The following is a 26,866-nucleotide window of genomic DNA, read 5'->3' as shown; positions in this document are numbered from 1 at the left end:
CATCCCAGCCTCCACAGCCTCACATTCCACTGCTCTGTCTCAGTGTCAACTACTGGCTGTTTCCAGGTGTGTCCCCTCTGTGTTAATACTGCCTGTGGTGAAACATTTCTCTCACTTGATCTGCACAGAGCATAGGACTCTCATCTTACAATGTGCATACGTCACAACATGAAACTCTTGCTTTTGTTTAAAGATATAAACTACTGGCCATCTTTCAAAATCTTCTAGTCCAAACAATAATAAAATGTTTGGAATGACTTTTATAAAAAAACAAAAAAAACAAAAGTGCAGTAATCTCAGAAAGTTGTGTAAATAAAGAACACATCATGCAGAAATGAAATGTTCACGCTTTATTACCTTCTGTGCCGTGATACAGAGTCCTCAGAACAATTCAAAAAAAGTTAAGGTTATTATTAAAAAATACACATACAAGTACAGGCAACCCAATAAAAAGGGGTATAAATTGGTGGTGGTCTTTGTCATACAAAATTAAAATTACCAGAAAACCTATCATGTTATTTTACATACTGTCACTTTACTGTGGCACAATGCATGACAGCGTGGCCAAGTGAGGCCTATGATACAGCACACAGACAGCTATGAGGCAAACACAGACACAGCGATTTAATCACGGATGAATGAGGATGGCTTGTTGGCACAAACTGTGACATGCATACCCGTTATTGTAAGGTAATATCAAAAAGAGTCAAAGAAAGCTTTAACCCCTTGCTGCTTGTTAACCTGCTGCCCTGTACTGCTCGACTGTGCATCCTGCAGCTGGCACGAGCGTGAATAAATTGTAATAAACTAATACACAGACACATGCAAGGCACTGCAGATTTACATCTACACATGGTAGAGTGAAAAACAAATGTTTTAAAAACAAGACCATATTCAGTGTGAGTAAAATACATGGATCTTTGTGTTTATTAAAAAAAAAAAAAAAAAAAAAAAGCCAAGTTTTACAACAACCTTTAAATTTTGTTCCATGAACAACAAGGTGGACCACATGCTACAGCAGGCAGTGATACTTTTATACTTCCCTTTTTCCATCTATGGACTCAGTGGTTTTGCAAATACAATGGTAGCCTAAATTAGTATCCCATTCAGCTGTACTCGTTACTCTACAGTACTATGAGCAAATGTGTTTCTAATGCCTAAATGATTTATCTTATTTAGATCCACTGAAAGCTTTTCCTACATCTAATATGACTGTAGGAATCACCTATGTTGATACTTAAAATGGCCTCTAATGGTCCTCTATTGATAATGGTCACTTCATCCAAAATCTGAGATGTACAAGTAATTTTTATGTTATTTATTTACTTATTTATTTTACTTAATTTTTGTTTTTCCTGGTTTGATATAAATTTGGGAAACCCCATCATTGACTCCGAAGTAGACTGGGTTTGAGATGTTAGGCCTGATGTTGCTGCAGAAATAACACAGGCCGTATTTATACCCAAATATTAAATTACAGATTTTTATTGTCGTGTTTGATTTAACTTACCTGACAAAGAATAGTAACTGTTGAAATTTTGCTTTTGCTAAAGCAAAAGCAAAATTTTAACAGGAAAAGCATATCAAGTGTAATTTGTTCCAAGTCTGCTTCAGATGTAATATACAATACTAATGGTGACTCATAAGGTTACCAATGTCTTTAATGTTACATGATCTCATTGGCTGTAGACCTACACTAAAAACATCTAACTAAAGGGGAAATAAGAGATGTTTTTGTTTTGAAATGACCCTGGCCAATTCCATCTTGGGAGTGGTAAAAACACTTACTTTCCCTCTCCTCTCCTTTCCTCTCATGTCCTCTCTTCTTTTTCTCTGCTATAACTAGCGCTAGTATAAAATCTGCTATAAATACATCATATTTAACACACTGTAAAAAACAGATCATGTATAAATAGCGCACTAAGACAAACAGACAAATGGCGTGTGATTATGAAACAACACTGTGAAGAGAGATACTGCTCCTATGTTCTCTGTATATTGGTTTGTGCTAATATCTACAGTACATTGATCACACCTACATTTTACAAATAAAGCCAAAAGGCCTGGAGTCCCCTTTGTGCGTGTGACTGCACAGATGAAGTGCTATAACATATGTTATATGTACTGTAAATAACACCTTGTACAATCTATTGATAGTATATTTATACTCTGTTCATTAACTGGCACAAGTGCATGTGCACAAATATGCACATGCACTCAATTCCCAGATATTATGTTGTAGAACTGATACCCTGGGAATCCTATTTCTTTGGGTCTGGAAATTTAACATCCATGTCAGACTGATTTCCTAAAGCGTTCTTGTGTTTGTTTGTTTGTTTGTTTGTTTTGTTTTTTTTTTCCCTATAACAGCTCTCCTGTACATTTCATGAGAAAATAAGTGTGATGGTTTGTGTTTTGAAAGTCAAGATAAACAGACCTGCACAAGTCTACAAACGCTTTGGGAAACGAGTCGCTGGTTTGTCCATGGATTGGTAGGATTTCTGATTTCTCCTTTTAAAGATGAAGCCAGGCTCTGCCCTCCTCCTCCTCATCCACTACGACTTCTCCTTCTGTGACTTCCTGTTTGGGCCCCCTGGTTACCACATCACTTCCTAGAGAGCAGCTGGTTCTCCAGGTCCTCCAGACGAGCTGTCATCGCAGCCAGTGGAGAGCAGGTTAAGGAATAAATTACCCATGTAAAGTTGACTTTCAACATACACTTTAACATATACTTTAATTTACGTCACACAAGAAGAAAATGTTTTACAGCTGGCACGCAACATTGTGAATTAATAAGTGTCATGTTAACTCTAACAGAGCCTAGAAGATGTTACACCAGGCATTTATAGACATACTGGTTAGCTGCTTGTACATCCTTTTTTGTTTGTGATTTCAGTTTTCAGCTTTTGACTCTTTCACCTGCTCTTAGGACATAAGAAAAAAATAAAAACCCAAGTAAAAATGGGGATTTTCTTCTACATTCTGGCAGGGTTGGATGGGCTTAAGTTCCTCTTGTAATGTAACAAATTGTCTACCAACTGTTGTGGAAATAGCTTGCGTGTTGGAACAAGCACTACAACAATAGACCTATGTAAGATAATGTTTCCATATAGAGCTCACTCCATAAAAACCTGGACGGTCCACATTTAGATGTAAATCTTCATTAGCCCTCACCTCTTCTGACTGAATGTTCGACTGGTAACAGAAACCTCTGCATGCTGTGCCAAGAAGGTAGCACTTACTGTTGCTTGTGTCTGCTGAAGCTAGTGCAGAACACGTGCAGTTGAAGAGTCAACAAAACACAGATGGGAGGAATAAAAGCTGAGGTGGTGTTCTGATTAGATCGTGAGCTTTTAATCCTAAACAAAACTGCTGGTTTGACTCAACAGAAATCAACTGATTTCCTTTCACTGCCTGAAAAAGACAGATTCTTCCAGTTTCAGGATGTTTTCCACATACAATGATGACAATAAAAACATTTTAATGAAAAAATACATATCATAGTGTACCATCCTTAGTGAATCCTAGGAGCACTAAAACTGCAGCGCTGGTTTGTCATACTAGAAGACATTCTTTGTGAAGTCCTTAAGATGATCAGGAAATTCTTGAGACCACGCAACTGAAGGCAAGCACTGAAAATCCTATTGAACGTTCTGTAGTATTTCCCGAGCTACCGGCAACTTAAGAAACCAATCTCTGAGAGCCTGCTCATCTCCTACAACCAAAGAAATGTTGGTCAGTGTCAACTATCACAGGATCCCCACCTGTAGGCTGCAGCTGGACCTTTAACTAACCCTGCATATGGATTATTTTTCACTTTGATGTGAAATAGCAGGGTAAACACGTGTTACTAACGACACTAATTAAGGTTCTGCTGCATATACCTAAATGTAACAGAACTTTAATTAGTGACGGTAGTATCACCTGTGTTTGTCCTGTTCTTGTCTACCGTGGAAAAGGTCAATAGGTAACGAATATCTCAAACCAAGATGGATTTGTGTCCTACCTGTTACAGTTTCTTGGCAAACAGCATGATGATGATGATCATGTTGCTAATATGGAAAAACGGACTAAACGTTCACCTGTCTCTGAAAATTATCGTGTCTACTCTCCTTCAAAGCTGCTGCAATCCTTTCCTTCAGAAAATAAACATCTGGTCTTCACAGACACAGTGTTCCTCAAAAAGAAGCCCTCTTTTCAGAAAATGGCTTAGTTCAAATATCTGTGTCTGGATTCTGGACAATGACAGACACACACACACACACACACACACACACACACACACACATCTGTTTCTTAACGCACTTAACAGACAAGAGGCTATTTTGCCAAGAGATGAATTGGCCTCAGTTACAGAAAGCGTGAGTCGGTCTTGGATTTGCTACATCAGTCAGAGGGCTACAGTAGGTATGCTGTGCTTGAGACAACAAAGGCCTATTGATGGGCCTGTGGGAGCTAAAGAGTAAAAGAAGTGATAGTCTGTCATGAAGACCAGAACAGACATCTTGCTTGTAAGGCTCTATTTTCGTGGGTGCACAAAGGCCTTTGCATGCAACAAATTGCTATTTTTGGGACCTGGAAACATGTTTTACCACTTCATGTGGTATTTCCGTGCTTGTGCATCAGGCTTAGTGCAAAGGTAGGAGGGGTGATGTGCAAAAATAGGAGGTGTATTTAAGCTGATAGTTTGGATTCTTCCCTATATATAGTTGTATATAGGTATACAGGAGCTTCACTGGGAGTGCAGTGCTCTAACATTAATGAAGATATAGACCAGCAAAACAACACGATTCTGAGCTGCGAGACAAAGCTGAAACATTTTTGGGGGGGATGCATAACAACACATTTGGCATCAGCTCTACCTTTCATTTCTGATTCTCTCCCTTTCTTTCTCTCTCTGTCTGTTTCTATCTATCTATCTATCTATCTATCAAACTCAAATGAAATTGTGGGAACTATATGAACAGTTATTTCCTAAAAGAGTCAGCAGTTGACCATTATTGACATGAATGTCCTCAAATAAATTATCTAAATTAAATGAATTATCTAAATTTGAAGCCATTATTATTAAAGGGAGGAGTAAAAAGGAAGGGTTAACAACACTAACAAAAGCTCTCATCTTTTGTTCTTGAATTTGGTGTGTGCTACCTTGAAAGCTCACTTGTGTTTTGTATCTTTTATGAATTACATGTTTCCCTCCTTCCTAACACCAAGACCTGAGAAAACTTGTCCAGTCCTATGACTAAGGATCATAAAAAATATTTCATTATTTGCGGAATCATTGAAAAAAAGGTCTGGTAACTCGTTTGGACTACAGTTTAAGAATGGCTCCCTGGGTTTAGATGCAGACTTCTGAAAAGGATATGTTTCTGTGTGAACTGCTCCAGGGTGCTCATGGTGGCCTGCTGGAACTCTACCAGGCTCTCACAGGCACATGGGTCCTTCACCTCAATCTCCCCCTGACTCTCCTCTACACAGGTAAAGAGAGAGAGGGCGGAGGAAGGGATCAGGGCAAGGAGGAGGAGGGTGACGACATGGAAGGAAAGAGGGAACAGAAGGGAGAAGATCAACAGCCACTCATTTCCCACTTTCATAAGCCACTCTCAATTTGTGACACTAGATGGAGCTGTAGAATAAGTTTTGCAGCTTTGGCCAGGGCCCAGACATCACTTAGTGTACTTTATCCAGTCTAAAAACGTAGCTGCAGGGCACAATGGTGAAAATGGCTTATGAACTGTGAGATCTATGCACTTGTTTTATGACCCTTATGGATTGCAGTGACAGCATCTTTTATCTGGATCCTGTGAATTGCTACTATTCTGTTACATCAAAGTGATTACATTATCCTCACATGCCTAATACAGTGTTGTTTTTGGTATGTTGCAGTCACGTCTGGTGGGATATTGTACCTGGGCAGACATTGAGTTTGAGGTTCTCAGCGATGGTGCTGATGGCAGTGAAGTCGGTGGTGTAGTAGAAGTGTTTCTCCACGGGCTCGGAGGCGATCTCACGAAGCTCGTCCTCCACAGCTTTACCAACACCCACTGCATACATGGTGATACCTGTGTATTCAAAACACCATTCAAACAATTCTGTTATTATGAGAAAATCCTTCCTTACTGAGACTAAATTCACACAGTTGATTGAAAGTGACCCAACTCCGATTTATTCTCATGTCTGATCTTTTTACTTTGACTGTTCATATTTTTCTTTGCATGTGACCCATATCTGACACCTGTCTGAACAGATCTGTACCATGACCCCACATTTACAACAAGCACACTGCTGAATAACAAAAAAATCTCATTGGCATTGTAGTCCATCATCACAGTTAATGAACTAGTGGTGCAGCCATAGATTTCTGGATTAATTCATTGTAGTAACAGTGGTGCTGTGGCAGTCTGTCAGCAGTTCAGTCTGAGGGCAAGAAGCGTCTTCCCAAGTATCTATTAAACTTGTCTGTCTCCATGTCATTGTTGCTGTTATACATCATATTTTGTTTCATCCACCACTGCTGACAATCGGTGAATAATGACGCTCTGACAGATGTGAGTGTACTCGGTTGGAAAAAAAAAATACATGAATTCTGATGCGAGTTTTTACACAGTGATCACATCAGCAGGAATCAGGAGCATCAGCTGCATATCCCATTTAGGAGCACATATGAAAGCGGTGCAAGTCAGAATTGAAAATGAGAGATTCCATGTGTTGTTTATTTGTTTGTTTTTTTAACACTGGTACACATTGGTAATTTAGGCTGATTTTCACTTGCTGCCTTAACATAGTGTCCCATACTGTTTGATTGTTTCCATCACATTTCTATATAGTCTGCCTAAAAAGAACCAACAGCTGCAATGGTAGGTTTTCCCTCATAATTTTGTACAACCCAAAGTTGTACAATGACATTTTGTCCACTAATTAAAAAATGCTGTTTGTGAGCACAACTGGGGGAAAAACATCAAAAGTAAAATGCTGAATGCTGCATGTTAGGTGTGAGAACAAAATCTGAATCAACTACACAAAATGACTCGATAGGTCACTTGCCCTTGCTAAACCAAGCATGTACACTGAAGTATGCTTTCAATCTATAATCTCTTTGCATGGAGAGAAGTGTGTGTGTCTTTTTTTATTATTCTGTCTAACTATTAAACAAAGGGCTCGTTTACACATACACGGGTATTTTTAGAAACAGAGACATTCCCCTTCGTTTGTGCCCTTCTTTTACACGCAAACAGCGAATTCGCCTCTGAAAACGATTCTTTCTAAAAACTCCGACCAGAGTGGAGATTTAGGAAAACTCCCGTTTCGCATTTGCATGTAACCTGAGAAAAACAGAGAAAAACAGAGCTTTAGGCAGCCGATGTAACATTATGCACCATCTGATTGGCTTGTATGGCTTTTTCCCTCTTCCTACACTGCCGCCCATAGCCTTGGCGTAGTTATGATGGCACGTATTTATGCGGGTTGATTTTTTTTTTGAAAACTATGCTGTGTGCATGATGTTAATTTGGAAAACAGAGGGAGGGAAATATTAGTTTCTCAAAATACCCGACTATGTTTAAACATAGCCTAAAGTTAGTACCCGGTTTGGGTATGCATTCTTGTCCTTTCATCTATGGAAACCCTAGCACAGGGGTAGGCAGCAGGTTTTCATTCCAACCAAAAACTCCACCAGGTGATTTCACTGATGACCTCATCTTTAAGCAGAGAGGAGGAACCAATCAGTGAAATCACCTGGTGGAGTTGTTGATTGGAATGAAAACCTGCAAACTCTTGGCTTTCCATGGCACATGGTGCCTGCCTGCAGTACACCAAGCCAGTGTACAGCAGGCATATTACAGATATGAGTGCACACAGAGTCATCACTAGAGTGCAAGTGAGACAAAGCTGAGGTGCCTCTTGCCCATATCCAGAAGATATTTGGCGGAAAGATCAGATGGATAAAGTTTGTTGGATTATCATGCATAGCCATCAGCAATTTTGTGAAAAAGCTGATCAAATTTCTCACTGTCTAATGAAATACAATGATATGGTCAAGTGCAAATGAGATGTGGATACACTGTATCTGAATATTATCCAGGTAGGAGATGCAGGAAACGGCAAGTGTAAATGGGACCAAAGAAAACAAACTGTTGGTGTGATTTTATCCTAATTCAAGCTGAGTCTTATCAGAGTGGGTTACCAGCTTCTTTGGCCTTCTTGGCCCACTCTGTGATGTCATCTTGGGAACGTCCGTCTGTGAAGACCAGTCCAATACGGGGGATGTTGCGGCCAAGGGGGCGAGCGCCCTCGGCCTCTGAGAAGCTGTTCTCCAGCATGTGCTTTAGGGCCAGGCCTGTCATAGTGCCCTTTTCCATGTATTCCACCTAGAAGACCGACAGCAGTTTAAGTCCCAAGTAAAACCAAGATCAGCATTGCTTCAGCAGTACACCTGCTTCTGGATGGGGCATTTCTTACACTGATAGCTCAGATTCAATGTGGGCTGCTTATTGTCCATGAGTAGGAATGACTATCCTGTCAGATTGCAACCACATTAACACTACATTTACATTTACACTACATTCTGAATTTGCAAATGTTGCTAAAATGATTTAGTGTCCATAGTCAGAAAAATACTAATAGAATAGTAATAGTATATTCCTTTATAGTATATTTCCTTTAATAGTATATTCCTTTTTTGTGCTTGGCTCAAAAAATTGATAATACTACTTATGTTAAAAGAAAAAAGAAGATAAATTAATAGATACATTTTGTGGGAGAAAACACAATTACTTTACCTTCATGACGGCAGCTTTGATCTCATCGGCAGTATGGTACATATTAAGAGGGAACTCTGTCCGGACCCGGCTGGAGTACTGGACAAGACCAACCCTGGTGCCATGAGCAGACACATCCAGAGAGTCCACAACCTGACACACAGGAGAAGAAGATTATTACTTTATCTGAAACCAACACAAAGATGCTTTTCTTTTCTTTTCTTTTTTTCAAAAGGAAATTCCCTTGTAGAGTCACTCTCACTGTCACAGCTCTACAAAAACAGTGGAACCATATGGCACGAATCAATACAAGGTCAAAATGCAAACAGGCATTCATATGGAGTATGAAGGAAGTGTTCCATTCTAAAACATACTACCTTAAAACATGAATATTACAAATACAGAAATTATGTTTTCCTATATTTATAATACATTTGAACACTAAAAGTTCCTATTTGGCTTTTTTTTTTTTTTTTTTTTTTTTTATAATGCAATGTTATTGCAGCTGTCCTTGATGCAGTGTATCATTTGAGGTACAATAGGACTGAAATACACAATTCTATGTAGGAAAATAGCGCCCCACCTGGTTGACAAACTTTTTGACCAGCTCAAAGTTTTGAGGGCGGACACTCTTCGAGCCGTCAATCAAGAGGACCAGGTCAATGTTGGCAGATTTGCAGGCTAGAAGAGAGTGAAAAGGAGAAAGGGAAAGTGAGTTGATAATAATAATAATATCAAGAATAGCTATAATAATAACAATCATTCATGTTTTTAATAAGGTCTATATTGCCATAGTATGTATAGTAAAATCAAATGCAGGTTTGCAGGTTGTACATCCGTTTTTTGCAGTTGTTTTTTAATGATCAGGGAGGATCCTCCGAGGATATCATGGACAACATGCAGAGCAGGTTTAAGGTGACGACATAAATCAACAGCAAGCGCAGCAGAGAGTGTACGTACTGCCACAGCTCTTGCCGTCCTCCTGCAGCAGCTGTCCCTCTGGGCAGATACAGTAGTAAGATCCTGGTGTGCTTACACACTGGTGCTCACAGCCATGCTCCACTGTGTTACACAGGTCCATGTCTGAAAATACACAGTAGTTACATCCATAAAAGTACATCATGTACTGGATATAGTTCACATACAAAGAAACATACAAACATATTGGTACACCAGCAGCGCTATGCAGGCCCGTGTTTAGTATGACATAATGCTCATGAGAATACATACACATTGACACAGTGTTATGCACACACAAATAAAGACAATAACAAACACTGTAATACACAGATACAGTATTTTGTGTATAGAGAGAAAGATGCCTTCACTCACACACACATAAACACACACACACGCGCTGCATGCCTGATACAGAGAGGTTGTAAATGCACATTAAAGGCACAAAAATGACACTTACACTAACAACTGGTACACGCAAACCATCCATGTACAAGCAAGTGGGAAGATGATGATAATTTGGACTGACTGGTATTATTTTTTAAAAATCTCGGATGTGAGCCTTAGTAGAAGCTTCAATATAGTTTTGTTACCAAGTATGAATCTGTGCAGGTATACATATAAGGTTATTAAAGGCTGCTGTTGGATGATGTATGATGCTGATGTTTAAAGGGGAATTACACTCAAAAATTTCTATCTTGAGGCAGACCTGGACCCCAGGGGAAATGATACAACAAGGCTACTCAGACGATAAACTGAGGTGATGTATCAGGTAATTTTTTTTTTTTTTGTTTTGTTTTTGTTTTTTGTTTTTGGAGTGGAATTCACTGACTTGTGCAGGTCTTCTTGTCCTTGTTGAGTTTGAAGCCCTTGTTGCAGTCGCAGGTGAAGACGCCAGGTGCGCTGATACAGATTTGCTCACAGTCATGCTTCCCCTCAGCACACAGGTCAATTGCTAAATCACATACACACAAACACACACATACAGGTTATTTCCAGTGTGTGTTTGATTGAACACTGTGACAGCATGCATGCTTGCAGGCGCTGTTGCTGTTTGTGCATATGTAGATTTTTATGTGTGCGAGTGTGTGTGTGGGTGTGTATATGTGCAGTTCCATGTGTGTACACCCATTACTGTGTAACCATTGCAAGTCTCACTCTGTGCACACCATAAATCAAATGTATAGGGCATGGCTGTTCAATTTGTGGGAGGTATTGTTTGGGAAATTCAAATTTTCTGCTTTCATCCATTAGGAAGCACAGAGAATGTTATAGGAACCAGTCAACTAAAAGATTTTTATGTTACAAATGTTACAATATGTTTCCTATTTCACAGGAACTGAGAATGAATAGGCTGCAGGTCTAATATATAATAAATGACACAATGGGTTGACACAATGGCTGTAACTGTATATGTGTGTGTGTCAGCGTGTGCATGTGTAGTCCTGTGTACACAGGGTGCATGTGTGTAGTTGTGTGAGGGCCTGAGCCTGACTAACGTGTGCAGGTCTTCTTGTCTTCGTTGAGAGTGTATCCTTCGTTGCAGTCGCAGGTGAAGACGCCTGGCGCGCTGACACAGATTTGTTCACAGTCATGCTTCCCCTCAGCACACAGGTCAATGGCTAAATAACACACACATATTGGGTTAATATGTGTGTGTGCATGTGTGTACATTGTATTATGGAAATTCTTGGATCTGTTTCTTAAGTTTTCCCTAGGAAGTGACATGATTGCGTGAGATGATTACCTCAGGCATTTGCCCTTTATGGGTCACATCAGGTAGGGCAAATGCAAATGCTGTCCACTTATCTCAGCAATTAGTGTATCAGAGGACATGGTGATGAACGTATACAAAGAAAAAAAACTGTGATTTTCACTGGGGTGTCTTCACACTTGGGGTAATTGCAGGAACCCGAGTCCTTTTACTGTGAGATTTTGGTAGTTCAATCTATTTTTTAACTTTTTAATGTGTACACCAAACAAGTGGATTCGAGTCCTCTTGAAAATGGAGGTCTGGAGTCCACACAGTACAGTTCACAAGTGAAAGCACAGGGTTAAAGGTTTTTTTGTTTTTTTTTTTCCTGGACCAACTCTGTTTACATGTCTGATGCTGATGGTGTGAAGTGAAGTGAAACAGCCTTAATGAGCAAAAAAAAAAAAAAAAAAAAAAAATATATATATATATATATATATATATATAATAAATGATCAGACAAGCAATCTTGGGTTTGGTCTCCCAGGTGTGTAAATGGCCCTATTCAGTGATATTTGGTACAAAATATTAATTTTTAAAAAATACTCAGGGCAGGAATCCCAGTCAGTATGACTCGTTTATAACCTCCACATGACCATCTGTATTCCAGTTTAAGCAGTAAACCAGCTGTTTTTACATAGTCAAGAATAGCTGAAGCAGCAGGTATGTATAATGATGCATTCCTCCAAAATGCTTTTCTTACATAAAGCTGCTGTGGTATTTGGGTTAAATGGATGGCTCAATTACATGGTGTTAGCTGTGTTTTGAAGGTTTGTCATGACTTCAAGGGAATAACAAGTCTTTGGTTATCTGAGGGCTGTAAATCGTCCTCATTTAACAGTTTTCTGTCGACAAGATCCTGTATTCTGTTCCCACAGGTGTTGGTGTAATACTGGTTATGAGCATGTGGGCTCTTGTATATCAATTTATGTGCCTGCAAGCATGGCTACTGCCATGTACAAACATGCTGCTTGCTTGCATACTCGTGCATACATGCAAACATGTGTGTTCGTGCATCTGTACCATCTGTGTGTATATGGCTGTCCTTGTGTTTAGTTAAGGGTTTGATTCTTTGAAGCTCACGACAGATGCCAGGAATTTTTAATTAAAGCTGCCAATAGCTGATATTTTCTCCCAATATTCTCTGTACAATTGTGACCATTTTCAGGATTTTCCAACATTTTATTTTTGTCAGGATGAAAAAGCCTCTGAAATAGCATTTAGATGCATTAAAAGTGGTGCTAATTAAATACTAATTGTGTTGGCAGCTCCTTAAAGGGATAGTTCATCTATTTTGGGAAAAAAAAATATTATTTCACTTACAGTATACCCTATGTAGGACAGTAGTGGGTCTATCTTCCTCTCATTGTTACTGAGTGCTGGATACTGGGTGGATGCTCCAAATGCTAACCTCCTGCCCTTGAAGTGGACTTCCCCCCAGCTGACAAATTAACTGCCTTAATCTATTCAAAGGTTTAACATCACTTTATAAGTGTCGCTTTCTGAAGATAGCACCACTACTGTCCTACATAACAGCTAGGGGAGAAGTGAAGTAATATATAAAAAAAATCAGAATGGTTGAACTATCCCGCTTAGACAGAGTGAGGCAGGTTTCACTGCAGATTTAAGAGACTGACTCTTCTGAAACTGTTGAATGAAATTCTCACCTCCATTGTATCAGCACTGTATTAAACTGTCTGGCTGATACTTGATTTTCAGTGAAAACTCAACATTTAGTATTGTATTAGTTTTAATTTGTGTGTGACTGTGTTGTTATCTGTGTGATAAACCATGTCTGTGCTACTTACGCTGGCAGGTCTTGCCGTCCTCCAGCAGCCTGTATCCCTCGTTACAGCGGCAGTGATAGCCATTGAGCACGCTCACACACTCATGATCACAACTGTGGTTCCCAAACGAACAGTAGTCGATCACTGAGAGGGAGAAAAGCAGCGAGGCCATAAGCAGCAGGGCGAACAGCAGCTATATGTGTGGGACTGCACCTATGTTCCCCAGACCTCAGCCTGAGCCTTACCTTAACATTTAACTTGTCTCACCCGGAGTTTTGTTCCAAAATTACATATATGCCATTTGAAAAAAGTGATACATAGTCTTACAGTCTTGTGGCTGACAGTCTTGTGTCAGCCACAACAGATATGAAATAATGAACCACAGGCTAAGGTGCTTTTTTCAAAGTGGAGTATATAGTGTTTTTGGAATGAAACTCTTCACTCATAAAAGTTCACAGCGCTTGCAAAGATTGGAGTTCAATCAAGGAATCTCAAGCACCAAAGGCAGTGAACCCTACACTACTAAAAGCTCAAGAGCTCATCGTTTTTTATATGCAAGTTAAGGTCGCTTTTACAGCAACTAAGCATTAGTTAATCCCTTTATTGGGGGAAATTCAGGCGGATGGGAACATAGTGCAAACCCACACTCTGTGCTTCATGAAGCAGCAAAGAAACAAGAATCACCATCTCGTGAGGGTCAGTTGATGAACCATGTGTAACGGATCAGATTGGAACCCAGCTCTGACATGTGGCAACTCAAAACTCTGCAGGTCGACCAGGGGGGAAACCTAACTGGGAGAGGCAGATGTTATGGCTTTTGAGGCTTCATGCAGGGATACTGTACTGCTGTACGCTCAGCGTTGACCTCTTCCCACAGAGAAACCTCTCCAAGCCTTTCACGTGGCAAAATCTACCGGCTGGCCTCAGGAGACATTTTGGGCACAGCAAGTTTACTCCTCTACTCAAGAAAACCAGCTGGAGAGCCCTCTCAACCTGTGTTTTTATCTGTTGTTATTAGGAGACAGTGGCATCGTCTAAATGTCTCTATGCTGAGGTTAACCTGTCTATGATAGTGATGTGACCTTCTCAGACAAATTAATGCTGATTACCAGGAATTTACCAGGTCATGTCTTACCAATAACATGAGTTGAATAAAAACAACACCAGAGGAGTTGTTTTATATTCTTTTTGACACAAAGTATGTTTGGGGGAAAAAAAACTAGGTGTTTTTTTTCTCTACCAGGGTATAATTTAGCATTACAGCAAACAGTGCAGCTAAAAGCAAGAAAAAGGGTTCTAGAGGGCCTCAACATAAAAGCACAAGCTGTCAGCACTAACTGTGTGTGTGTGTGTGTGTGTGTGTGTGTGAGAAAGAGACTAGTTAGACAAGTGTGACTAACTTGTGCAAGTCTTCTTGTCGTCGTTGAGTTTGTATCCTTTGTTGCAGTCACAGGTGAAGGAGCCAGGAGAGCTGACGCAGATTTGCTCACAGTCATGTTTTCCCTCAGCACACAGATCTATGGCTGAAGCACACACGCACACACACACACACACGCACACACACACATGCACAAGCATAAATAAATCTCATGCACAGTTTTGAGTTTACTGTGACCCCCGTCCCATTTTTCTTCTGCAGTATTAAATGCAACATTCATTTTCATCATATTCCACTTTTCAAACGTCATCTCTTCCTCATTTATCTGCATGTTATAACCATATGGGTCTGTACGTTTCCATGTACAAATCAAACATAAAAGATGCGGCTAAAATGGCAGCATTCAGAACCAACTTTCCAGGGATCTGATGGCATAACTTTGTCAAACACTACGATTACCATGGCGGTTTTTGTTTTGTTTTGTTTTGTTTTTTTATGGAAACTTATCTGCTTGATGCTGCACTTGAAGTCAATGGAACCGCTATGAAGAAGCTTGCTAGAGTACTACAAGTTGCTACTTAAAGTACTGTTACTTTGATGATATTTTACTTCAGTAGAAATTATGCTGTAAAAATCTACTGCAGCAAAAGCAAAAAAGTGTCTAATTTAAAATGTTCTGCGAGTAAAAGTGTCTGAGTTACTTTTTCAAACCAGTAACTGTGTTAGCTGTAATCTCTTCCTTGCCATTAGAAAGGGTGCGAATACACAGTTCAAACTACATTCTTTTAAAGGGGCATTCTGCAAATTCTGGAGGGTTGATTGAAGTGAGGACCCTGTAGATTCACCTGACTAATGGTTGAGCCTACATGGTCTTCATCATCAGGCCAGCACACTGATGTGTTTCTCCTTTTTCCACACTTATACCACATTTTGCAGGCTTTTATTGGAATTGGGAGGTGGCACCAAGTACAACCAAGTTCCTCTTCTCATCTTTGCTGACTGTGCATTTTATTGTGAAAATTTCCACAATCTGTCATTGATCATTTGTTCTCTGTAATGGATACTATTTAAAATGTAGTGAAGCACCAAACTCAAGTAAAAATCTATTTAAGTAAAACTACTACTAAAAATACTGATTTTAGAAAAATATTCAGAGTACAAATACACAAAAAAGCTAACATCAGTAAATGCATTAATTACTTCCACCTCTGCTCAATGCATACAGCTCACTCATTCACCTGCACCTACAACTCTCTTTATCATAATTAACCCGTGCTAAAGAGCAGAGAAGTGATACAGACGCATCACAGGAACGCACTGAAGGTATATGTGCATACAATGTTTAATGTTTCTTGAAACTATATTTAAATTTGCAGCTTATGGCATTACAGTAATTTGTTGTATTGTAATTTTTGCCACAACAGAAAGCACTGTACTAAGGTGCATTCACATCGGAGATGTCTGGAGTGATTTCTTCTAACTCTGGTCCATTTACTTTCTTTTGGTTTGTTTGGCTGGGTGACAAAAATGATATTTGTACTCTGATGTCACCAAATTATTGCACTGAGACGCTTGAAAATGCCAGTCCTCTAATAAGAGAACTGTAGAGCTGGTCAGGAAAAAGAACATTATCTGAACCAACTGCAGGAAACAACTCTAAAATACAAGGATTTATGGGTAAAAGGAGATGAATATTGACATCTGAGAAAGCCCAGCAGAACAAAATGTGCCAGGGGCAAACTACAGTCTGAACTGATGCTCATATTTATCTTTTTCTTTGTGTGTTGTTAGCTGGTATGAACAAAATAGAAGAGAGATTATGACAAATAGCACAGACAAATTCCCTGTACCAAAACTCTGCAATCTACTATCTGCTTGTGCTGCATGTGACTTTTGTTACTCTGGTTTACTTGTTGGACAGAATGAACTTATGTGAACCACTTACAAAAATGCAAAATATAAAGTAAACCTTTCCTCTATGGTTTGGGCCAAAATTCAAATTGCAGGTATGATCACACACTTAATGTGGAAAATGAAAAGATTCAGGTGCCCATAAATGTGGAAATACATCACACATGTCATCACCGTTACCTGTGCATGTTTTCTCATCATCATTCAGAGTGTATCCTGGCAGACACAGGCAGCGGTAGGAGCCCGGGGAAGACTCACAGATGTGTTCACAGCCATGGTCTGACTCCAGACACAGGTCCACCCCTACACCAAAGACATCATCATCAGCATCATCATTATCATCATCATTACAATATCAGATGCAACATCATTAGCTGTTAACAAGAAGAATGACATCATCACATTGCTATCATTATTGTAATTGCCATCATTATCGCTAATGTCAGCAACAACCAAGAGAAAATTAGCATCAAGAAAACATCAATGCAGCAGCCACTGTTGTGTGACACCAGCACACTGAAGCTGTGCTGACACCATCCCGACATCAGCAACCTGAGGTGCTTGGCCACAAGCTTCAAGCATTACTGGTTTGCTGTTAACATAATTTACTACTTATTCATTCTTTTTGTGCAGGATACTCTAAAACCTAACTCTAATGAGTCGTTTTAAATACTTTATGGAAGAAATAGAAAGAGTGGCCAAGACTACATTTCTTTCTGTGATTTACACTGAAAATTGACTGAATAAAAGTTTCACTGATTCTTTTCTCGGGCTAAGCTTAACCGATCTCAGTGATATCTTATGCACTCCTTCACCTTTTCATAGTTTATTTTTCTGCCTGCCTTCCCCTTTCTTGTCCCTCAGGGGCTGAGGACAGCCAGAGATAAGAGAGACTTCAGACTTCTTTACCACAGCAGTCCAGCTGGGATGCTCTTATGAGAAAATATTAAGTTCTGTGAGGTTAGATGGGCATGTTGATTTTTCTATTCTGTCTAGACATAAATAGTTGTTTTGTTTTGTAATTTTTTTTCATTGTTTTTTTTTTCATTGCAGGCAGAATCTAGCATTGCTGCAAATGTAACCAATAGTGTGAGCTGAAAATCCATCTGCAGTGTTTTTCTTGTTTTATGGGGTTTGTGTTGTTTTATGCTCTATGTTGTGCTGAATGAAAAGTACACGTGCAAAATGTGACTCTCCTCTCCTTTAGTTTTAGACTAGGGTTTTCAATGGCATGGCATATCCACTTCCCTTAGTCCTGTCTGCAGGCATTTTGTGAGCTAGTGCAGATTCATGATCTGCATTTGAATACAGTTTTTAGGACAGTAAGGATTTAAGTTTTCATATGCAATTTAGTATGGAATTGCACATGTTTTACACTTTATAAAAAAAAGAATGGGAAAGAGCTTACACTAACTTAATCATGCCAGAAACACCTGTCTCTGAAGCCACAAAATGACTAATTTTGGACCAAACAGTCAAGAAGAACTTCATAATTACAAGGTCATAGTTTCCTAACTAACTAACGCTAACTCAACAGTCCAGCCCCAGGTCTGAAATGTATCAAGTGTTCAATCTCAGCACAACTTGTAGTTACACTACCAAGAAATTAGTCATAAACAAACAAACAAACATCAAATTGAACTTTAAAACCCAACACTATCAGAATTCAGTATGCTTTCAGCTGTACAATTAAAGTGTTACATTAAATTAAAGTTAATTAAAATGTGTAGGATCTTACCACAGAGCTTATCCTGGAACTGCAGTCCAAACTGGTGAATCAGATCGAAAGACTCGACCAGGAAGACGTGGTCCTCGAAGGGCGGGGAGGCCATGGCCCTCAGTGATGTCATATCAGCTCTGGCCACACCTACGGCGTAGATCTCAATGCCTTTCTCCCTGGCCTCGGCTGCCACCTCCGCCACGCGGTCCTGAGGACGCCCGTCTGTCACAATCACAGCCACGTTGGGGACCTGAGGGGAAACACTTGTTCACAGCCAGGTGTAAAGCATCTACCATATACTACACTTAGATAGTGAAGACAGCCTCAAACTTGGAACTACATTTAGCCAAAGAAAGTTTGGAGAAACCTGTTGAATCAACACCTATGTAATGCCACAGTGTTCGTTAACTCCCATCCATAAGTCTTCATGTTGACCACAGGTTAAACAAGAGCAATGTGGGCCTACTAACCATGTAAAAGACAGAGTACTTAGTCAAAGCAAACTGGAGAAGCATTGTGCAGCACCTTTGGCCGGTCTCCCTCCTCGGCGCTGAAGGCTACATTCATGGCATATTTGATGGCCAGCCCAGTCATGGTGCCCTGAGCCAGGGGAATGATCTGATTGATGCCTTTCACCATGGCCTCCAGCTTGCTGTGGGTCTTCAAAGAGAACTCACTGTGGACCTGGAGGGGAGAGACAGGACAGGACCACCACTGAGACATACTGTTCAAGTCAATTCATTACATTTATTAAAGAAGAGGAAAGGATTATTATCTTTATGTTTATTGAATTAGAGGGAAGGAGAAGGAGAGGCTGAGAGGAGAAAGGAAAGGAGAAGATATGACATGGGAGAGGGGAGGCAGAGCTACAAGTGGAGGATAAAAAAGAGGGAAAAACAACAAGATGATATGAAAGTGATAGAAAGAGACCAAATTAACCCCTTGAAACCAGGAGCCCATGGGTAGGCTTTTATTTTGTTTTATTTCACTTTGTTTCTTTTTATTTCAACCTTGATTTTAAATATAGATTTGAATTATTATAAATAGTATTTTTTTTAAAAAACATTCATTCATTCATTCATTCATTCATCTTCTAAACTGCTTATCCTCACTAGTGTCACGGGGGGGTGCTGGAGCCTATCCCAGCGCACATAGGGCGAAGGCAGTGAGACACCCTGGACAGGTCGCCAGTCCATCACAGGGCAGACAGACAAACACTGACATTCACACACACAGTCATACCTAGGGGCAATTTAGTATCTCCAATTCACCTAACCTGCATGTCTTTGGACGGTGGGAGGAAACCGGAGTGCCCAGTTCCCACGCAGACACGGGGAGAACATGCAAACTCCTTAAAAAAACATATTTTTTCTAATTTTCTTTTAATGCTTTAATGCATTTCTGGTGATGTTTTGCTAGTTTCCAGGCTATTTTGTGGTAATTGTCTTGAAACTTTTTACTGATCTCTTGTTCTTGAAGGTCATTTCTTGCTGATTTGCTTATCAACTTTTTCCCATATTGTTGAAAAAAATTAGGTTAATATGCTCAAGTTTCAAAGGGTTAAATATTTGTGAAAGCCATCTGAACGCAGCCTAATGCTGCCAGGCATATAAGCACAAGAAATGTGGATCCAGCATCACTAACCTGATGTTAAAAATATAATTTTAATGATTATTAATACAATTTTCCTGTGATTATTTAAAACATTTTTGTATTTTTTTCCCAGCCAATTTTCAGTCAATTTTAATGTTCCTGTAATTGCAGTTCAAGGGCTTACCACCTTTTTTCACATGTTTTTTGTTTTCAAGTGAGATGTACTGGAGAAATATGTTGCTGCTGTGTACCCACCTGGCTGGAGTACTGAACCACTCCCACCCTGGTGGCGTCGGGTCCGATGTCCAGGGTGTTGAGGATGTCAATCATGAACTTCCTCATGGTCTCAAACTCATGAGGCCGAACACTGCGAGAGCTGTCAATGATGAAGATCAGATCCACTGGACCAGACTTGCATTTCTGTTCAGCACCTGGGATGAGTGAGGGATTGTGGACACATGGTTACTGGGGATGGGAGTGATTGACAGTGGATGGGTAAAGGACAACAAAGGAAAAGGAGAGGGAGGTTAGAGAGGAAATCAGCTCTCCTGGCAGGAAGACGATGGTGAAGACTGAGTTTAAAGAAAAAAATCCTTTGGATTTCTCATAGAGAAGATGCAAGCAACAAACAAAAAAGAATGAAGAATTAGTAAAGAGGCTTTTGTTAAGTATGAGCCTAAACTGAATATATACACATACACATATATATATATACACGATATAAATGTGTATATATATATGTGTGTGTGTAACAGTGTGCATGTGTGTGTTTTTTCACTAGATTTTTTTGTGTCTGGAGTAATAGCAGACAAAGGCAGACAAACAAAGCCTTATTGTCAGACTATCACTATCACCTTCACATTATTTAGCACTTAACCCCAATCTCCATGACTTCAGTTGCAACAAGGGAGCCTGTTTTTGTCTTTATTTTCTCAACATCTGTGCAAACGTACTCCCACGTTGTAACATCATCTCGGTTCAAAAACACAGCAGTCATGGATGAGGTATGAGGGTCGCCTGTATTTCTGATGTGACTTTATGAGCTGGAAATTAGATGTTTGATTTATGCAGGTCCAAAATCTCTCCACAGGAGCTGGACTAAAAATGAACGCAATCATAGAAAAAAGAAAGATTCACAATAGTTAAAAAAGACATGAGGAATTGTCGAGGAATGCATCTTTGGTGCCTTTAAGCAGACACGCTTGGGAAAACATGAATAGAGTTTTTAGTTTTATGATCCTATTACTATTGTGTCCACTTTTTAGTCTCTCTAGGTGACTGGCAAAGAAAATCAAGTCAACCTTAAACTGAAGACTTACTGTAAACCATGTCCAAATGTATCGTTTGGTCAGAAATACAAATCCCATTTGGGAGGGAACTAATATAAACACAAAGCAGGAAATTTGTCTCTTTTTTTCTGTTCTCTTTCTCTCTTTCCTCGTACTTCTCACGTTGTTGCGCTAACCTGCTTTTGGCCTGGCGGTGGCGAGGGCAGCCAAGGTCAGCAGGACGAACCCACACAGTGCGCTGAGATGTCTCATCTTCATCCTGATGATACTGATCTGGGACAGAGGTCGCTCACAGCTGGATTGGAACTGGATCAAACTGTGAGGGGAGAGATGGAGACACAGAGATGGGGTTATTTGTGGCACAGTAAAAGACAGGGTGTTTGAACAATGGGGGCCAGCAGGGCGACACGGTGAACAGAGAGAGCAGAGGACCTTGGATCAAGTCCCTGAGTCAGTACGTGTCCACTCTGTTGGCCCTGCAAGACACTGAATCTCTGCCAGCTCCAGGAATGCTCTGCTGAAGCTGACCTCTGACCTTCCTGTGAAGGAAGGAGAGGGGGGCAGAGACATGAGAATTTACAGAGAATCAAGTATCACATTATTACGTCTAACTGTGTAGTGGAATGGTGTGTATAAGGTAACAGGCCAGCTATAGCTGTTGAGGGTACATTACCACAGAGGGTACATGTTATTTGTTTCAGGTGATGCCCACACTAGTGTAAACAGTTGCCCAGAGATATTAGGAATCTGTTAGAATTAATGTAGAACTAGGCTGAAACTGGGTCAGAGTTACCATGTTTGTAGACATGCAGCAACACTTTGCTGAGCAGCTGCTTTCGTCTCGTGAATTGGTTATCAGCATTTTAATATCCAAATGAAATGTCATAGCCTGGTTCCAGACATGTGAATTGTAACTCCCACAGTTATGTCTTGTCATTTCTGCTTTATTTGATAGTGACAGTGGAGAGAGACAGGGAACTAGAGAGAGGAAATGACATGCTGCAAACGGCCCCGTCCAGATTCAAAGCCAGGCAGCTGCAGGAACGACTCCGGCTTGGGAAGTGGTACACACTCTACCAAGTGAGCCACTGGGGCCTACTGTGAATCTTGTGTTCACTTTCTAGCAATCCATATGAGTCTGGTGTTGCTCAGTTCAACTGCAATTTCTCCACTGAAAATGTGACTGGGCCAATCAGTGCCGTTGCAGGGTGGGACAAGCACTGTTGGCATCATCAAGCTGTGTCAGAGCCAGGGAGACCACAGCATATTAGCTAACACTGACTGCCACAGGAAATGATTCATAAAGTTATAGACAGTGGTATCAGTGTTGTCTCAAATAATTTAAAACACAGACACTCAGAGCAGAACAGTGCTATGTGCTGAAGATGTTTTTTTTTTTTTCTGAGAAAAGTTTAATTTAATTTGTCAACCAGCCCTGCTGGAAAGAACCCCTGGTCTGTTTGTTAGAATTAACCTGACTTTACTGAATCATTTTCCCAAATGTTCTTCATCGGCTTTTTGGCAATATACTCAATATACATGCATTTGCATGAGCCGTTTCACAGACAAATTGACTTGGCATAAAAAGCACAACGTGTCAACATTGCCTGACATTTTTGTAAAGTTCCTAAGTTAGACTGATTTGCAGTAGAGCTGTACTGGTGTAAACTGGCTAAAGCAGCTGTTGGGGTGACTGAAAGCAATGTCAGCGGGTGGACACAGCAGTCACTAGTGATTGGTCAGCAGGATTCAAAGCCTTACGCCTACAGAAGTCAGCCAGCACAGGTGCACTTTCAGACTGAATAATAGAGTGAAAATGGAATTTCCATTCAGTCCTAACATCAGGCTAGATATGTAACCCCGTTTTGAAAAAACGATACCCTTAACTTGCACCCAACACAAGCAGAAAGAAAAGTAGAGGTCGGTAGAGGTATTTTTTGGTGAAAAGTTGTATCCAAAAAGCTTGTTTCCATGCTCTATCAACCGAGCTAACCCAGGACAACTCAAATCTATGCTATGATGAGAAATCTGAGTGTGGTAAAACACCAACACCAGCAAAAGATGATAATTGCAGTGTTTCCAGTACGACATTCCAGTCCTGCCCCATTGTAAAACACTCAGCTCCAAACACCTGGCTAGAGAACACAGCAATTCCTGCTAATATAGGGTTATACACACTGACACAAACACTACACACACACACACACACACACACACACACACACACACACACACACACACACATACATACACACACACGTAATCTGCCCTGGCAGTATCTGAACATTGAACATCCATGGTAAGAGGGTAATGATAATGTCTGGGAAGTGTTTATGTTCAGGGCACTCAGTCAATTCAAACAGGCAGCATAAAAGCCACCTCTCTTCCTTGGGTCCTCAGAGAGGGGTCCTTCAGGGGTTTATCACCATCTGACTTCCAGCCAGACCTTGAGGTCATCCACTGGCTCGGGTCTGGGCGATGACTCAGTGCACTGTAGAACAGCACAATGGCTCTTTTCTCTGTTTATGTCTCTGTTTGTCTCTTTGTCTCCAAAGGCCTCTCCTTGCACACTTCCCTCATCTCCTCCACACACATGCAGAGTCCACTCTGGCCTTGTGAGCACCATACCTGCTGACATCCAGTCATTTGAAATAGCCACAGTCACTGTTGGTCATTTTAATCTTGTGTGTGACAGCCATGCAAAACTATATACTAAATGTTTCTGTAAATCTTTTCCCAAACCAAGCAATCATATTTGAGAACTCCCAAATCATTTTTCCTACCTTTTCCAGCCACTGGTTTCCATTAATTCCATTTCGATATAAAAATGAACTTTGAGAGTTGTAATAAAGTCGTCCACATTAGTTTTCCTAAAAGCAACAGTAGTGTTGTCTTTTGATGACTTGGCAGAGTGAAACAGTCCCTCTGCTGGAAAATAGTCCCCAGGGAAATATTTGCTTTACACAGAGAATTAAAAGTTCTGTGGTTTATGACTGTTGATGACTTGTTTCAATGAGAAAATTAAATTGCATTAAAATTAAGGGATTTTGATAATATGTTGTAAAATATTTAGGACCTTTTCAAAATGACTTGTTGAACCTCAGAGTTTTCATTGCTAAATCAGGAAGCAACAAGAATGCTTCATGTGAATTGGTGTCACATCACAGAGAGGCAGAGGACTAATGCAAGTAGTGCTGTAATGGTAACCTTAGTCCTGAACACATGCCATGAACCCAAACTTTAAAATATCCTCACTTTGCAAAAATGACCTTAGTCAGGGTCTAAATCTCAAACTGTTTCCCACAAGGATAGTACAAGAGCATTCTCCCTCCTACACACACAGACACCACACAGACAGACAACAGATAAAAGATACCACCAGTCACATGTTTGACGTCAGATTTAAAAGGAGTGCAAAGAGACAAAGGAAGGAACAAAACGAGGAGAGAGAGGAGAAATGAATGTGACTAGTCCCACTGAGATGAAACAGCAGATGAAAGTGTGAGAAGGAGCCTGTGGTGAACATGAGAAACAAAGAGCAAACATTTTCAGTTTTTAGTCTGATAAACAGAAAAGCAAGTTAAAGAATAGAATGTGAAATGATGCACAGAGTCATCTGCAAACAGTTAGATTTTTCTGAATGTCATAAATCACACAGGCCTGTGGTTTGTTGCTCATTTTTCATTTTACATAGTGTGTGTTATGTAACATTACATTTAAGTGAATACAATTTACACTTAATTGACAAAACAATGTGGAATAAAGACCATGCAGACTCCTTCAAATTTCATACTCATTCCATGTTTTTAATAGTTGAGACTGAAAGGTCCTCATTTCAATACAGTGTGCACCTTAATCTACTCAGTAATAGCACAGAGTGTCAGTTCTCAGCCTTTGACAATCCCTATTGGTCAAACTATAGAGAAACAAAAAACACATTTGGCATGGTGGATACATAGTTTTCAGCTCAAGATGGCCATTAAAATGTACCTTAACACACAAAATGAGTACTCTGTCCATTCTGTCAGCTGACATTTATCTCAGCTTGTGGTCTCCCAGTTGGTCAAACCAGGCTCACTGCGTTGGAGCCTGAAGTTGTTTCACTAACCTCCTACCATACTGGACCTGGACCACGGGATGCATGTGTGGGAGTGTGTGTGGGTTGGTGAGTGGGGGTGTGGGGCACAAAGACTCCTTAGTATGCTTCTCCTCAATGGCCATAACCAACCCTCCTGCTCCCCCTACAACCCCTTTCCTGTCTCCCTCATAGTCCAGTCCTCTGCAACCATACACCAATCTACTGCAATCACACTACAGCTGAAGTATGCCCACACACACACACACATACACACACACACACACAGAAATACACACATCTTTGCCCTCCTTCACCATGGTTCACAGACCAGCGTATGTTCTATAATTATCCTCTAAAAGAAACATTCAGCTGTGTCTTAATACCTTCTTGTTAAAACATTTCATTGACTGGATGGTGGTTGACTGCTGCCTTCCCGGAGGTTGCTACTTGTGCTGTTGCATTTGCGCAGCTTAATAATATTAGCAAAGTGTTTCTTACTTAGTTGACATGTAAATATAGTAATGGAAATCCCATTTTACTTCTCAATCTGATGACATAGATGCTTGTGGAGTAGTTTCAAGAAAAATGGCTATCCTCCTTATCACCCCTAGAAATACATTAAGACTGCAAAAATAATTAAAAACATAAATATAAACCCTTATAATACAATTGTACAATTACTATAAACCTACCATCATATAAAATATCCAGTAATTCCCTGAATGAACTCACTGAACTCACTGCCTGAAAGTAAGGATATCGCAGTGCATATCATGTAGTTTGACGCCACATACTGGAGTGTTAACCAGCCACACAGTTTACATAGCTACCTGTTGAGAAAGACCGAAGGAACAGCAGTAGTTGTTGGTGTTGGCATGAGTGAAAGATTTCTATGACAATTTAAACAGTGGCCGTTTCTTGAAACGTCTATTCAAGAATGAAAGAATGAGTCCAAGAATGAAAACTAAATCCTTGGAGTTCTGCTCCCTGACTTTCTCCACCGGGAAGCTTCAGGATGGTAAAAGTTTGAAATAAAAATCACAATTTTATTGGAACTTTCCAGTCCACTATACAACCTCCTCTATAGAAACGTGAAGTTGCTGGGGCGGGATGAAAAGTTTATGGTATATTCTCACAGTGCAATGCACAAGCACGGTCAGTGTGTTGGGGAGCGTCTTAAAGAGTTTGAGCTTCTTAAGGACATTGTGTGCTTTTTTGCACAAAAGATCAGTGATCACTTCATTAAAGAAGAGCTGCCAAGAAGAAACATAGGGAAGAAAAGATGTTGGAAGAAGAGAGATGAGGGAAGGAAGCTTCTACTCTACATTCCAGTCATGTGTATTCTATCATGTGAATCTGACAGCTGACAAGTGCTTATCAAGGAGGCCTGGGTTTCATGTTAGTGCTGCCCCCTAGGGAGCAGAAGCTGTTAATGCATTCTCCAGATTTCCAGTGGCCGAGCCCTTTATGTCCACTGAAACCACACTTGGAGGACTGGAGGAAGTCTCACCCAACATTACTCCTAGGGTCCTGCAGAAGACATTACTGTACAGGATGTTAAAGCTGCGTTAAGCAAGACTTTTTAGCAAACCTCAGAATAGTGTTGTGTTGTATAGCTTCCTGGGATGAGACCACATGGTGGTG

At 40.2% G+C, this 26,866-nt stretch overlaps 1 protein-coding gene across 1 annotated transcript in view; it reads right to left on the bottom strand.

The window, feature by feature from the left end:
• Positions 1-2,529: 2,529 nt before the first annotated feature.
• The window catches only part of matn4 (matrilin 4), a 34,556-nt gene continuing 10,219 nt past the window's right edge, over positions 2,530-26,866 (bottom strand). Inside the window, exons 2-14 of the mRNA XM_030051686.1 lie at positions 21,321-21,460; positions 20,111-20,286; positions 18,788-18,946; positions 18,281-18,512; positions 14,654-14,776; positions 13,275-13,397; positions 9,717-9,839; positions 9,340-9,437; positions 8,778-8,909; positions 8,183-8,366; positions 5,910-6,062; positions 5,366-5,470; positions 2,530-2,664 (exon numbers count right to left, since the gene is read on the bottom strand). Of these exons, the coding sequence (XP_029907546.1) occupies positions 2,606-2,664; positions 5,366-5,470; positions 5,910-6,062; positions 8,183-8,366; positions 8,778-8,909; positions 9,340-9,437; positions 9,717-9,839; positions 13,275-13,397; positions 14,654-14,776; positions 18,281-18,512; positions 18,788-18,946; positions 20,111-20,286; positions 21,321-21,402 (1,749 nt within the window). The 5' untranslated portion in view covers positions 21,403-21,460 and the 3' untranslated portion in view covers positions 2,530-2,605. The remainder of the gene's footprint in view (positions 2,665-5,365; positions 5,471-5,909; positions 6,063-8,182; positions 8,367-8,777; positions 8,910-9,339; positions 9,438-9,716; positions 9,840-13,274; positions 13,398-14,653; positions 14,777-18,280; positions 18,513-18,787; positions 18,947-20,110; positions 20,287-21,320; positions 21,461-26,866) is intronic.

This window comes from Myripristis murdjan, chromosome 5, assembly GCF_902150065.1.
Source record: "Myripristis murdjan chromosome 5, fMyrMur1.1, whole genome shotgun sequence".
Classification (NCBI taxonomy): domain Eukaryota; kingdom Metazoa; phylum Chordata; class Actinopteri; order Holocentriformes; family Holocentridae; genus Myripristis; species Myripristis murdjan.
This window is presented reverse-complemented; position numbering and strand designations above follow the sequence as displayed.